This window comes from Gekko japonicus, unplaced genomic scaffold (assembly GCF_001447785.1).
Source record: "Gekko japonicus isolate JY-2015 unplaced genomic scaffold, Gekko_japonicus_V1.1 scaffold639, whole genome shotgun sequence".
NCBI classification, from domain to species: Eukaryota; Metazoa; Chordata; class Lepidosauria; order Squamata; family Gekkonidae; genus Gekko; species Gekko japonicus.
In genome coordinates, this window is record NW_015176471.1 from 801,660 (window position 1) to 817,639 (window position 15,980).

At 45.5% G+C, this 15,980-nt stretch overlaps 1 protein-coding gene across 1 annotated transcript in view; it reads right to left on the bottom strand.

Moving 5' to 3' along the window:
• The window catches only part of DENND4A (DENN/MADD domain containing 4A), an 85,102-nt gene that overhangs the window by 24,928 nt on the left and 44,194 nt on the right, over nucleotides 1-15,980 (bottom strand). The window contains exons 14-17 of the mRNA XM_015427140.1: nucleotides 14,272-14,407; nucleotides 4,246-4,452; nucleotides 4,016-4,144; nucleotides 1,870-1,968 (exon numbers count right to left, since the gene is read on the bottom strand). Of these exons, the coding sequence (XP_015282626.1) occupies nucleotides 1,870-1,968; nucleotides 4,016-4,144; nucleotides 4,246-4,452; nucleotides 14,272-14,407 (571 nt within the window). The remainder of the gene's footprint in view (nucleotides 1-1,869; nucleotides 1,969-4,015; nucleotides 4,145-4,245; nucleotides 4,453-14,271; nucleotides 14,408-15,980) is intronic.

Sequence of the window (15,980 nt, forward strand, 5' to 3'; positions counted from 1 at the left end):
GCCCCGCGGTTTCCGGAAACTAGTACCTCGGAGGTACTAGTTTTTTACCCCGCATCTTCGGCGGGAAGCCTCAGGTTCGCCACGGGAGCTCTACACTTCCCAGATGTGGCGGTGTGACCGCGCCTGGAAAATCTGCCTATCCTCCATCTCTGTAGTGTGACTAATGTTCTGTGTGACCGCAGCCTGTGTTAGTCTGTCTGTAGCAGTAGAAAAGAGCACAGCAGCACCTTAAAGACTAACAAAATATGTGGCAGGGGAGGAGGTTTTGTTGCCCCCCCCCTAAGTTTTATTTATAATTTTTCACATCATCACAAACAGAAGTATCTCATACAGTAACTTATTTACAGTATTTTGAGTCTACATTATTTATTCTCTAACCATATATAAATTCTATTCCTTATTTCCCTATATATTTTTTCATCTTTTCCTTGTAGTATTATCGTTATTTTATCCATTTCGGTTATCTCCAATAATCTACATGTTATTTCTTGCATTGATGGGATTTTTTCTGATTTCCAATATTTTGCAAATACAATACGAGCAGATGTTAATATATACGTTATTACATATTGATCATTTTTTGTAATATTATCAGATAGCATATTTAACAAAATAGCTTCTGGTATGTATGGTATCTATATCCAATATTTCTAATATCGTTTTATGTACTTTATGCCAATACTTTTGAGTTATATGGCACCTCCACCACATGTGGTAAAAGGTTCCTACATTGTGCTTACATTTCCAACAATTTTTTGACGCACTTACATAACATCTCACTATTTTATCCGGTGACCAGTGCCACCTATAAAACATTTTATACAGATTTTCCTTATATGGTATTGCTCTCATGGATTTTATAGATTTCCATATTTTGGACCAAGCTTCCAGGTCTAGGGTAGAAGCTTGCGTGAGTCTCTGCTTGCTTCTTCAGATGCAGCTAGAATGGGAGTCCACCTGTCCTATTTATTGGAAAGTGGAGCGATTTGAGAGACCGGATGACATTAGCAGGCGAATGACAACATGTGAGACTAGGGAACTGTACAGAAGCCTTTCATGTTTGGTCCCCACCCCCACCCCCATTTTGCTCATCATGGCCAGCTTGCTCACAGTCACAGCCAATCAGATCAGTTTGGGGTCCACTGTAAGAGGAAGATGGTCTTAGTGATGATCACAAGGTGCCCATCCATGTAATGAGTACCTCTACCGAGGTGGTTCTGGAACAAAGCTCACACAAGAAACGCACATGGGGTAACAGAACACACCACCAGTGATCCATGGCAGTGCTTCAAGACAGGCGCACAAGGCAAAAGCTAGGTTCCGGCTGACTACTGTGAATAAGATTTCTTTCTTTCTTTTTGTGCACAACACTTTCCAAACCTACATGCCTCCCCAACAACTGTTCCAAGGTCCCAGCCCATGGAGGAAAATTCTGCAAAGGAACCAGTTGACCAATAATTGCTCGCACAGTATAAATAACTCCTGCCAAACTGTTGCAGAGAATGCGCTCTGTTAAGTCAAACCAATTTTGAAAATACTGCAGAGCAGTGTTCCCTCTAAGCTGAGTTAGTGTGAGCTAGCTCACAGTTTTTCAGCCTCCGGCTCACACGTTTTCCTCTTAGCTCAGGAAGGAGGGCTCCAGAGCAAACTAATTTATGCAGTAGCCCAACCGCTCACTCACCACTTTGATGCTAGTAGCTCACAAAGTAGAATTTTTGCTCACAAGACCCCACAGCTTAGAGGGAGCCTTGCTGCAGAGTGTTTCCAACTGCCTGGTACAAAAAATATAAGCCACAAACTGAAAAGGGATACGAGTACTCTACCGGAAAGGGCTTTGTGGAAGCCATTAGCAGGTTGCTTCCTTAGCACTCTTTTAAACTGTGCTGCTCCCAAGACCACGTTCCTTATCTTTGTCCACAAGAAGTAGCCGCTTCGATTGCTTGAAGGCCAGGTGCTTTCCAAAACAGCCTGTTCAATGAGCAATGGTAAATTGAAATGATTGGAGCAGTGTAACACGGACCTCAGCTTGAGAAACATACATACCCATGAAACCGAATCAGACCCTTAATTCGTCGAAGAGAGTACTATCTACTCAGACGGGCAGTGGCTCTCCAGGATCTTGGACTGAGGTCTTTCACACCACCTATTGCCTAGTCCTTTTAACTAGAGATGCTGGGGACTGAACCTGCAACCAGCCGCATGCAAAACAGAGGCTCTTCCAGTGTTCCCTCTAAGCAGAGTTAGTGTGAGCTAGCTCACAGTTTTTTAGCCCCCAGCTCACACTTTATTGTCTTAGTTCAGGAAGGAGGGCTCCAGAGCAAAGTAATTTATGCAGTAGCCAAATCACCTTCTCACAACTTTAATGCCAGTAGCTCATAAAGTAGAATTTTTGCTCACAGGACTCCACAGCATAGAGGGAGCCTTGTCTTCCACTGAGATACAGTCCCTCTTCTAAACCTTCTATTAAAACAATACAGGAATAGGCAACTCGAATGATAAAAGGGTTGGAACACTTTCCCTATGAGGAAAGGTTAAAGCGCTTGGGGCTCTTTAGCTTGGAGAAACGACGACTGAGGGGTGACATGATTGAGGTTTATAAGATTATGCATGGGATAGAGCAGGTAGAGAAAGAGGTACTTTTCTCCCTTTTCACCATACAAGAACTCGTGGGCACTCAATGAAATTGCTGAGCGGTCAGGTGAGAACGGATAAAAGGAAGTACTTCTTCACCCAAAGAGTGATTAACACATGGAATTCACTGCCACAGGAGGTGGTGGCGGCTACAAGCATGGACGGCTTCAAAAGGGAATTAGATAAGCATATGGAGCAGAGGTCCATCAGTGGCTATTAGCTACAAGGTATAGATAGGGACTCTGGGGCAAGTGATGCTCTGTCTTCTTGGTGCTTGGGGGGGTAACAGTGGGAGGGCTTCTAATGTCCTGGCCCCACTGGTGGACCTCCTGATAGCACCTGGTACTTTTGGCCACTGTGTGACAGAGTGTTGGACTGGATGGGCCGTTGGCCTGATCCAACATTGGCATCTGTTATGAAACTTATGAATGCTCTGACAAAGTAGCTTTGTGGCGGAACAAAGCTTCAGACTTCAGTGTTCCTGGTTCAACCGTCTGGCCTCACATATAGCAGATGAGATAAATGTGTTTCTGGAGGATTTCAGAGTGCATATAGACGATCCCATGACTGTTCCTTGTCTCTCACACCTAGTTTTTGATGTGCAAGAATTATTATTATTATTTTTTAACGGGAGCATTCAATCTCCCATTTCCAGCCTGGAATGGTACAGTCCAAAAACAGTTTCGTCACCCCCATCAACACCATGTGCGAATGAGGTTTCTGTCTGCAACACCACACTGAACCTGAAACATTTTAAAAGGTACAGCTATTTGGCCTGGCCCTACAACAAAGCTCAGGCTGGGACTTCAAACTGGCAACTCCGACACTCTAGTCCAGGACTTTTACTTGCTTCATTCACAGCCCACCTTTCTCACTGACACTCCAGGTGGGTTATACGATGAACACAATGCAGTAAGAACAGTGCAAAGCATGCAATCAACAGTGAATAAAACTGGATTACAAAATGCACTTAGAACACTATCATGCATACAGTAAAATGACCGCAAACAACGCAGCAGAACTGGGGCTCAAAACTGCAGAACAATGCAATACAAACAGTATAAACCACATAGGAACAAAGCAGTGAAAATTGTATAAAATTTCTCAGGCTACTTTGAGAGAGCAAACCTAAGTAGGTGTACTCAGAAATGTACTAAAGTGTACTCACTGGAGATTACTGCCAGCAAAATCACCTTAGGGTTACCCCGTTGGCGACTGATTGAAAACCAGGGAACAGACAGCCTATATGAAGTATTACTTTTCTGGCATCAAAATCACAGGCGTTCAAAATTATTAACCTCACTCTATTTCATGCACCGCTTGCTAAGCACATCAACCCAATTCAAATAGCTCCCTTCCCCCTCAGCACCAGTATTTCACTTACCTTGTTGTAGTAACCGTACGTAATGGCGTTCGGATCGACTCCGGCTTTTTTCATTTCAAAAAGGACTCTCACTGCTAGCACCGGCTGGCTGTATTGACCGCACAGCTGCATTAACACCCGATAGCACACCTGAAGGGAAGACAAACGTACCAGGACCCGTTTAGTGGTCCCCTGCAGAGGAACTCACATGCATCGCAAAAGCACCGGCAGTGATCACTCTGCCTCCTTACCTCGTCGGGGGGATCGATCTTTTTGGCGTGCATTTTTCTCAGCACGTCGTAGGCCGTCCTCAGAGCCCTTACTTTGGAATGGCACACCTTGACGTATGCAGGAAGGCAGATAAACCACAGGCCGTAGCAGTGGCGCAGCAGGCACCGGGACCACATCTGAGGAATAGACGAGTACCTCTTGGCGATCTTGTGGGCTGACTTGATCTCCTGTGTGAAGGCAATGAAATTAGCACACTTTAGGCAGGGTATGTCTTTGAAACCACCTGGAGTCCGTCCCCCACAAAGAAGGAGGGGAGGGGGGAAAGAAACAGTCAGAGAGAAGAGCTCTCCCCGTCAATGACACATGCAAGGACTTTGAAATAACGTGCGTGTTATGTACAGTGGCTCAGTGGTTAAGATGTTGAACTGCAGACCAGAAGGTCGGCAGTTCGAGACCTGAGTGCCGCAGGACGGAGTGAGCCCCCGTCTCTGGTCCCAGCACCTGCCAACCTAGCAGTTCGAAAGTGAGAAATTGCAAGTAGATAAATAGGTACCGCTTTGATGGGAAGGTAACAGCATTCTGTGTGCCTCGGCGTCTAGTCATGCTGGCCACATGACCACTGAAATGTCTTTGGACAGCGCTGGCTCTTCGGCTTGGAAACGGAGATGAGCACCGCGCCCTAGAGTCGGATTTGACTGGCTTTCGAGCAAGGGAAACCTTTACCTTATGTACCATCATGTCTCTTCCGACTTAGGGACTAACCCTATGAATTGATACCCTCCAGAACGTTCAATCCTAAAAGAAATCAACCCTGACTGTTCCCTGGAAGGCCAGATAATGAAACTGAAGCTCAAATACTTTGGCCACCAAATGAAAAGGGAGCACTCACTGGAGAAGACCCTGATGCTGGGAAAGATTGAAGGTCAAAGAAGACGGGGACGGCAAAGGATGAGATGGTTAGACAGTGTCCTAGATGCAACGAAAATGAAGTTGAGCCAACTTCAGAGGACGGCGGAAGACCAGAAGGCCTGGCGGGATCTGGTCCATGGGGTCGCGAAGAGTCGGACTAGACTGTGCGACTGAACAACAACAACAACAACAACAAAAACGTCCTATCGTTGAAGGTCAAAGAAGACGGGGACGGCAAAGGATGAGATGGTTAGACAGTGTCCTAGATGCAACGAAAATGAAGTTGAGCCAACTTCAGAGGACGGCGGAAGACCAGAAGGCCTGGCGGGATCTGGTCCATGGGGTCGCGAAGAGTCGGACTAGACTGTGCGACTGAACAACAACAACAACAAAAATGTCCTGTCGTTAACAGCCCTGCTCAGGTCTTGCAAACTGAGGGCCGTGGTTTACTTTATGGAGTCAGTCCCTCTTATGTTGGGACTTCCTCTTTTCCTTTTTTTTTTTGCTACTAAGTCACAGCTGACTTATGGCGACCCACCCTGTAGGGTTTCCAAAGCGAGAGGCGTCCAGAGGTGGTTTGCTATGGCCTGCCTCTGCAGAGCAACCCTATTCTCCCATCCAAATACTAACCAGGGCCGACCTCACTTAGCTTCAGAGGTTAGGCTAGCCTGAGCTATCCAGGTCAGGGCCCTTTCCTAATAAAAGTAAAGGTTTCCCTTGTTCAAAAGCTGGTCGAATCTGACTCTAGGGGGCAGTGCTCTTCTCCGTTTCCAAGCCGAAGAGCCAGCACTGTCCGAAGACGTTTCCGTGGTCATGTGGCTGGCATGACGAAAGGCCGAGGTGCACGGAACGCTGTGACCTTCCCACCGAAGCGGTAGCTGTTTATCTACTCGCAATTTCTTGCTTTTGAACTGCTAGGTTGGCAGGAGCTGGGACCAGAGATGGGGGCTCACTCTGTCACGCGGCACTCGGGTCTTGAACTGCTGAACTACCAACCTTCTGGTCTGCAGTTCAGCGTCTTAACCTCTGAGCCACCACAGCCCCCTTTTCCTGGTCTAAATAAGATTCCTTTGCAACTCCTCTTGGGCACCAATGATACAGCTGTCCAGCACTGCAGCTCATGACTCATCAGTTGTCAGGAGGAGGAGGAGGAGATTAGATTTATACCCCGCCCTTCACTACCCAAAGGAGCCTCAGAGCGGTTTACAATCCCTTTCCCTTCCCCTCCCCACAACAGACACCCTGTGAGGTAGGTGGGGCTGAGAGAGCTCTCTCGAGGACTGCTCCTGAGTAGCTGCATGTGGAGGAATGGGGGAATCAAACCCAGTTCTCCCAGATTAGAGTCTGCACTCCTAACCACTATACCAAACAGGGTAAAAGTACTTGCAAAGTAAGAGGAGGAGGAGAGGAGATTGGATTTATACCCCGCCCTTCACTTGGAGTCTCAGAGCGGCTTACAATCCCTTTCCCTTCCCCTCCCCACAACAGGGGTAGGTGGGGCTGAGAGAGAGAGAGAGAGAGAGATGCCCTTGAGAGAACAGCTCTGAAAGAACTTATATCTGACCCAAGGTCACACAAGCAGCTGCAGATGCAAAGAGCAGCCAGAAAATATTCACCCAGCCTTGTAAAGCCTCAATATCTGATGTGCCTTCTCAGGCTGAACAACTCTTTTCTTAGTGCAAGCAACAACAGCAGCAGAAACAACAAACACCACTATTCTCAGACAGCCCATACTCAGTCTATCAGTTTAACGGTCTGCCCACTCAGCATTTGCCCTGATTGGCTTCCCACCACTTGCCCAACCTTTTGTCTGCCCAATTCAGGCTGCCAGCTCTGACGGCGACATTAATTCCACTGTTGTATCCTGTCTCAACTCAGAAAACCCGGTGTCGCTAGTTCATAACTGGAGAGACGCAAGACCGCCCGGGCGCCTACCCTGATTTTAAAGTTCCAAAGTTCCAAATGCAAGCTATTATCGGGGCAAAATAATTGTAAGATGACAGAATGCCGGAACGACCGATATAAAACATAAATATTCATCAGAGAGGCAGCAAGACCTGAAACTCATTAGAGGAGAAAATAAGCTTCTTAAATGGTTGCTTAAGCCACAAGATAGATAGAGAAATAAAAATCAGGTACTGTTATCTGAATATTGAGCAAGAGCTGTTCTGTAGACAGCAATGAATGGAATCATCCACTCATTACACGTGCTGTATAACCAGTGAGTACTGAAAACAATTTTTCAGGAGCAGAAGAGGAAGAGGAGGAGGAGGAGGAGGAGATTGGATTTATAGCCTGCCCTTTATTACCCGAAGCAGTCTCAGAGCGGCTTACAATCTCCTTTCCCTTCCCCTCCCCACAGCAAACACCCTGTGAGGTAGATGGAACTGAGAGAGCTTTCTCAAGAACTGCCCTTAAGAGAACAGCTCTGAAAGAACTTATGACTAACCCAAGGTCACACCAGCAGCTGCATGTGGAGGAGCGGGGAATCAAACCCAGTTTTCCCAGATTAAAGTCCGCGCTCCTAACCACTACACCAAACTGGCAAATCATAAGACTTCTACATGCCAAAGGAAGTTAAACCTACGCCCAGCCGGCTCCAGACATCCCCATCACCCGAGGAGATGCCTCCAGGCACACACAAAAGGAGAAACCTGTGGTGGACTGCTTCTCCTTAGACTTCCCAGCTCTTGGAAAGAGATGGAATTTTAAACTCTCACGGTCTGCAGTCTTGCAGCTTGACCACAGTCCCCACCCTGTTCCTGCTGCCCCACAGCCAGAAAAGAGAGACGGGACTCACTTTCTCAAAGAGAAATGGTGCAACATTGGGGTTGCGAGGTCCCTCCTGGTCACTGGCAGGGATGGGGGGGTCACAGGGTTGCCAGATTCAGGTTGGGAAACTCCTGGAGATTTGGGGATGGAGCCTGGGGAGGACAGGGGACCTCAGTGGGGTACAGTGACGTGGAGTCTACCCTCCAAAGCATCCATTTTCTCCAGGGGAACTGATCTCTGTAGTGTGAACATGAGCTGCAATTTCAGGGTACCCCCGGTCACACCTGAAGGCTGGCATCACTGTGTGATGTAGAAACACGCAACACAGGCAATAAATGGGCTCCAGAGCAATGCTCCCTCTAAGCCGCGGAGTCTCATGAGCAAAAAGTCTGCTTTGTGAGCTACTGGGCATTAACGTTGTGAGCGAGTGATTCGACTGCCACATAGATTAGTTCGCTCTGGCGCCATCCTTCCAGAGCTAAGGCAAAAAATGTGCGAGCCGGAGGCTAAAAAACCGTGAGCTAGCTCACACTAACTCAGCTCAGAGGGAACACTGCTCCAGAGGGCTGCTTTAGGTATGCCCAGAAAACTTCAGCATGGCTGGAGCAATGTTCCCGCTAAGCTGTGGAGTCTTGTGAGCAAAAATTCTACTTGGTGAGCTACCAGCATTTAAGTTATAAGCAGGCAATTTGGCTTCTGCATAAATTAGTTTGCTCTGGAGCCCTCCTTCCTGAGCTAGGACAAAAATGTGTGAGCCGGAGGCTGAAAAACTGTGAGCTAGCTCACACTGACTCAGCTTAGAGGGAACACTGGGCTGGAGGGATTTCTGGGTTTTTTCCTCTTTGAAAGGGAATTGCGTGAGGCTGTCAACTAGCTCTCCTGACACATCCATGAAGTCGATTTTATAACTGAAGTCAACAGAGAAATAAACACGTGGCATCCATTTACTGAATTTTACTCGTTCAGCTATGGCATCCTCATTAATATTCATAATTGGGCGTCTTGCCGCCAATGTTCCCTCTAAGCTGTGGAGTCTTGTGAGCAAAAATTCTACTTCGTGAGCTCCTGGCATCAAAGTTGTGAGTGAGTGATTTGGCTGCTGCATAAATTAGTTTGCTTTGGAGCCATCCTCCCTGAGCTAAGACAACAATATGTGAGCCAGAGGCTAAAAAACGGTGAGGTAGCTCACACTAACTCAGCTTAGAGGGAACACTGTTTGCCCACACCTGCCCCTCGGACTGCTTGCCTCGAGCTGACCTTTTCGGCTTTCAGTGCCAGACGAAGACATTTCTTTTCCGAGACATCCTCTTGTTCTGATTTGTCCGTGTGGTTCCCAACATCTTTTTATTTCCGAGATGGGCTCTTTGCCAATATCCTTCTACGGATTTGCTGTTGTTTTAAAGTGTCCTTTCTTTGCCCCAAGTTTTCATATCGTTACCCATTTGCGATTTTTCTTCTGAATCTCCCTCTTTTTGTAAGGGCCGAACTACACAGTATGTTTAATGAATTGGTTTGGGGTTCCCCCAACCCGGCTCACTTTCTGAACAGACACATGGCAGCTGCGAGGAGCCTGCTTCCCTAAGTGCCACAGGGCCCGACTCAGACCAGAACCACAGTGCCAAGGAGGAGGAAGAGAATTGCTTTTCACTGTCGTAGAATGACATGAAGATATCCTCTTTCAGAATCTGAATAGTGTCTGTTGCAAGGAGAGACGTGGTTATGTGAATTATTCTGTGTGTGTAAAACTGCCGCCAACTCACAGCCGACTTATGGGGACCCCGTGGGATTTTCGAGGAAAACGATTAAGCAGAGGTGAGTTGTCATCGCCCTCCTCGCAAAGTCTTCCTTGGTGGTCTCCCATCCAAGTACTGACTCACTATAGCTTCTGAGACTGAACAGGATCAGGCTATACTATACAATTCCATATCCCCATGTGATTTTTTTTAAAATACAGTATTTATTATTTTCCAAACGAAAAACGCAGGGACAAACAATCCCAAAAGACACAATGAACAAACAAACATACACAGGTGAACCCCTTATTATAAGTCTTTTTGACATACAAAAAAGAAGAAATTATAGTTGCTCGTTGTATATAATAAGTGTATAATAACGAATAGGTATTTATACTGAATTTACATCATTTTAGAGATTTTTCCCTATCCAGTCATAAACACGCGACCAAGTATTTTGAAAGGTAGCTTCTTCTCTTCCTTGTAATTTCAATGTTAAATTATCTAATTCTGCTACCTCCATGAGTTTTTAAATTAAATGACATTTAGATGGTACATCTTTTTTCCAAATTTTTACAAATATCATTCTTGCGGCAGTTATTACGTGTATGATCAGATATTTATCTAATCTCTGCAAACTATCAGGCATTATGTTAAGTAAAAATATTTCAGGATCTAGTGGAATCTGGACCCCTACTATTTGGGACATGATGGTATGGATCTCGCGCCAGAATTTTTTTGATCTCTCACATGTCCACCAGGTATGATAGAAGGAGCCCACTTTACATTTGCATTTCCAGCATCTATTGCTCATTTTAGGGTAGAAGTGGGCCAAGCTATCTGGTGCAAGATACCACCTGTGAAACATCTTCAATACGTTCTTTCAGAGAGATCTCCTTCAAGTACCTCATACTCTGCCAGACCTTTGCCCATTTATTTAAGTCAATATTGTGTCCTATATTCTTTGCCCATGCAATCATGGGTAATTTTCTTCATCTGATATCCTATAGTCTGAGAGACAGGAGTATAGTTTTTGGATGAGTTTACTCTCTACACCTAAAAGAATTTTGTCGAAACTTGTCATCTCATCGCAGAAGCCTGTTTGTCTTTGGCATATCTGGATTCGAGTTGGTTTCTTTCCCATCACTTGAAGATTATGCCTCTTTGTTGCAGCATTTCCTGTGATTTTAGTTCATTTTTTGGATCTAATAGTTCTTTGTAGGTTGACATCCGTGATTCAACCATTAGATTTGGATTGGTGAAAGCTTCTAATGGTATTACCCAGGGGTCATTTCCTGCAGGAGCGCACAGGAGCGGAGCTCCGGCAGTAAAGAGCCCAGGGGGCGGGCACATGCAACAAGCCCCACCCCCTGCTCCCAGCAGCCCTCAGTCGGGCCACAAGAAGCAGCCAGGTAAGTTGCAGAGCTCCCCCTGGCCCCCCAGTCCAAAACAGTCCAGTGGCACCTTTAAGACCACGTTTTATTCAAGTACAAGCTCTCCCTCCTCTGCAAGGACAGATCTGCATGTCCCCCCCCCCCAATAGCTAGCAATCCAAAACAGTCCAGTGGAGCCTGAGCGGTGGATGTTGCCTTCTGACACACTTCCGGTGATGTCAGGGGGTGTGGCATATGCAAATAAGTTATGCTAATGAGTTATGCTAATGAGCCCCTGCACCTCTTTTTCTACGAAATGACCCATGGTATTACCCATTTTGGGGTTTTAATGTAGAAAGCTATTTTGATCTCATTCCAAATCTTAAGCAGCGCCTCTCTGAGCATATGTTGTTTAAAATAAGAATGGGAATCTGGTTTAGAATTATTAACAACAGATATTTTAAAAAAATTAAAAATTGTGACCAGAATGAGAACCAGCTGGCTTTGCACTCAAAAAGATCCTCAGGCCCCAACTCCCCTTGTAGGGCTCTTATTTACTCAGGACAAAAGAGAGACGCCAATGTGGAAATCATGGCCACTAAATAACTAACCAGAGACTAGAAAAGAGCCAAAGTCCAGGAGCACCTTAAAGACTAGCAAAATTTGTGGCAGGGGAGGAGCTTTCGTGAGTCGTGGCTCAACTGCTGAGGAACAGAAGGAGCGGGCTGGTTCAGAATGACAGTAGAGAGAAAAGTTACGCTGTAAAGCAAATTGTCGGAAGAATACAAACGGCAGAAGACGAAATGGCATTTAAAAAGGGCTTAGCAACGGTGTGCCTAATTCTGCCTACCGGCCATTCTGTGCAATGCTTGCCGTGGGTAGTGGAAAGAAAGGAAAGGGAAAGGAAATATGAGATTCAATTATGGCAGGGAGCCTCCGGGGAGTCTGAAATCCTCTTTAGAATTCAGTGCAGGCACTCAACCTAAGTACATGTTATTGAGAAGCAGAGGTCTGCACAGAACACTTGAAGCCCGGAATAATCATTTTTGCAATGCCCATATAAAACAACAGGCATGATCTGGTTTGCCATAAGGCTACCTTTTTTAATCATTTCTTTTCTTCTCAAGGGCTACTTGTTACGAGAATATGCTGCTTAACATTACCCATCTTAGGCATTAAGCTTGTGTTATGTGGGTATTTTTCATGTTAACTCTTCATTAAAGTCAGGACTGAAGGAACTGCTTTAAAGATCAACTGCCTCCTTTCCTTCCCCCCCTTTGAACATCTGCCAGAAAGTAACTCGCTCTAGATTTTTCCTGCTTTTCAAAAGCAATTTGCAATCCAGCATGCAGGGCTGCTGACGGAGAAACATTAGTCCAGAGCTTTATCAGATATGCGGAACCTCTTGTGAGGCTGTTCTTTAAATTCTCCGGTCTGCCTTGAGTCTCAGTGAGGAAGCCGGGCTTATAAATGAAGTAAGTAAATAAATATAGCAGAACCCTGCCATAAGTTCTGAGTTCAGACTGCAGAGTTGGGAAAGAGGGCAGCGTCTGGACAGCACAAGCTGTTGTCGCATGGCTTGGATTGTCGGCACATGGAAATTCAGTTGCATATTAGAACATTAAAAAAAAAGATGACAATCTTCCGTGTCAAATCTTACAGGATTATCAAGCCAAGCCTCTACAATGAGTGACGCACAATAAATAACCAAGTAACAAATACACAAAATGCAAAAGGTAAACCGTTGAGCCGTGTTTCCAATTCAAATGGGGACTATCATAGAAAAATCATATCCTGATACACGGAGTTGCTAGGCAGGATGCCACGTTCAGCAAAAGAGCTTAATACAGGGAGCCACATCTCTGTCAATAAGGAATGATGTGAATTTCAGGATTTCGTTTCTAAGTTGTGTGTGGTTTCCCCCATTATAAACGGATCCCAAATGTTCTCATGCCATTCTGTCATCGTGGGGGATCTAAGCAATCTCCATTTTGAAGCTACGGCCAGCTGAGCAGAATCCAATGATAAACAAATCAGCTTCCAAGTGGAGTCTGAGAGCATTCTCTGTCGGGCCAATATTGTAAAAGAAATATTTCAGGAGTAATTGGTAAATCAATCGTAGTGATGTGTTTTATATGTTGGTGAACTTTATCCCAGAATGGATGAATTACCTGACAAGTCCACCAACAATGGAAATATGTCCCAGGTTCTGTACACCCCTTCCAATAAAGTTCCGGGTAATTTTTATTTATATGGTGTATAAATTATTTTGATTATTTTGTATTTTGATAGTTACCTAATATGTATAAGAGATTTTTAAAAAATATATAAATTAAAATGGCGGCCCCTGGTGCCCAGGAGAGAGGAAAACATCCAGACGGCTGCTGAGACGGGGCACGTTGATAACGTCAGACGCTGGCTCAGCGGAGCCAGAAGGACGTGGCTGGGACCAGCAGAAGACGCGAGTCGTGCACCCCATAGGAAGAACTATCCGGAACGAACAGAATGCCAAAGCCAAGTGAAGCGCCGAGTGCCGAAGCTGAGAAACATCCCAACCACCACCACAAGGGTGCTGATAGGTAACCCCTACCCCATATAACTCTGTGGCCCTAGTTAGGGAAACTCGTGTGATTAGCACCAATTGTAAGCCGCTCTGAGACCCTCTGTGAAAAAGAGGATTCGAGCGGGATATAAAGTTGAAGGTTAAATAAATAAATAAATAAATAAAATAAACAAATTAATAAAAATATAATTAAGAAAATTCAGTTGCGTATGATCACTAAAGTGCAACGCTAGCACAATATTCGATGATATGTGGATGCAAGCCAGGAAAAGACAAAAAGTGTGCTGTTTTCTGTAACTCCTCCAAACATACAAAGAAGAAGAAGAAGAAGAAGAGATTGGATATATACCCCGCCCTTCACTTGGAGTCTCAGAGCGGCTTACAAACTCCTTTCCCTCCCCCTCCCTACAACAGACATCCTGTGAGGTGGGTGGGACTGAGAGAGCTATGACAGAAACTGCTCTTTCAGGAACAGCTGTGCCAGAGCTTGTGACTGACCCAAGGTCACATCAGCAGGTGCAAGTGGAGGAAGAGTGGGGAATCAAACCTGGTTCTCCCGGATTAGAGTCCGCGCACTTAACCACTACATCAAACTGGCACTACAGAAATGCTTTTCACAATAGGGGCCGTGCTGGGACAGTGAATTCAAAACACGGCACTCTGAGCCACAAAGGGTGCAGCACAGCTGTTGAGTACCTGCTTTGTTCTCCTGAACATGGGCAGCGGGCTGTTGGGATTGCTGGTTCTGGAGGGCACTTTGCTGTTCCGTGTGGTCAGAAGCCCCACGGGCCGCTCAAACAAGTCTTGCCTCAGCACAGGAAACCCATTATAGCTGGGGGGAAAAGTTCAAAAAGAAACAACATTTCATTTACCGTAGATTTATGTCCTGCTTTACACCCAGGGCTCAGGCCATGACAGCATGGCTTCCAAGTGATATTTCACAAGGAGGGGAATTGCCCTGTGTAGTAAAAAAGTGGCCAGAGAACACACGAGCCTAACATATTTGTATTGCTATTCCAGGAGAAAGGGTGGTTTGGGGGGGGGGGGGTTTTTTCAAATTTTTTTTTACTAATTGAATCGTGGAGATATCCCCCCCCCCAATCTAAACTAAAGGTTAGAAACAGAAGGCCAGTACTTTGGAGGTACTACTTTTTTATCGCGCATTTTCGGTGGTAAGCCACAGGTTGGCCATGGGTGCGCTCCACTTCCCAGATGTTGGGGTGTGATCGCACACGGATAATCTGCCCACCACCCGTGGCTCTCCCGTGGCAAATTCGCCGTGTGCCCGGGGCCACAGTGAGTTGAGTCTTTCTTGAAGCATAACTATCAATTGGGGTTTTTTACACGTTTCAGTTGTGAGAAAGACCTCTCTGTTGTGCACCCTTTTCCCAACTTTGGCCCTGGTGCCCTAAACACATGCTTAGTCTGCTTAATGGTTAATCTGCCCCTGATTAGGAGACACAGTGGCAACGGGGAAATCATTAAAGATCGATGCCCCATGGAAGAGGTCACTGGGGTGAATCAACCCTCTCTTTTCAAGGTGGCCTTTCAGGAAATCTGGCTGCTGACCTGGAATCTCTACAGTTATTTAAAGTTCAGCAGTTAACAAATGAGCCTTTGGAAAGGGACGGAATAGAAATCTAATAAATAAATTAAATAAATACATTGTGCTTTTTAAAAGTATCCTATTCATTTAGATGCACAGCTTCATTAGTATTGATCGCATTTCACACAAGAAACCTCTATAAGGCTTGTTTAGCCTCTAATGAACAAAGCAAGAGGAGAAACCCACACACAAAAAATCAATATCAACAATGTAAATTCATTTGAAAGAGAAAATTGGATAGTGGTTTAAAAACCAGAATTTCAGAAAGGCTAAAGAAAGTCAACTGCAATAATGTTGTCTGACATGCATAATTCCAAAATTAATCACATCTGGTTTTATCCTAATCATCAGATGCTGTGATACGTAGAGGGCCAACTGAGAAACAAAAGGCCTCTTTTCGCTCCTGAGAGAGGCAGGACGTTTATCATTTCAACGTGAAATAGTTATATTTCAAGAGCTCCCATAGGTAAAACGTGTGTATGGCTGCCCTCAGTCTCAGTGAGGAAGGTGGGCTATGTATAAAGTAAATGCATATCTGTTATGGTCTAGGGACCCTGACCTCGCATTATGTCCTTGCTTGGGAGCTCTGGTGCATTTGCAGAATTCCCTCCCCAGAAAAGGCTTCTCTGTTCTTTTGAATGAAAGGAGGAGGACTCCAATCCTTCCTCCACTGAAAAGGACAAGATGGCCTCCTGGGTGGGGGAGCTTCATGCATTGGATTTATACCCCACCCTTCACTAGCTGAAGGAGTCTCAGAGCAGTTTACAATCTCCTTTCCCTTCCCCTCCCCACAACAGAC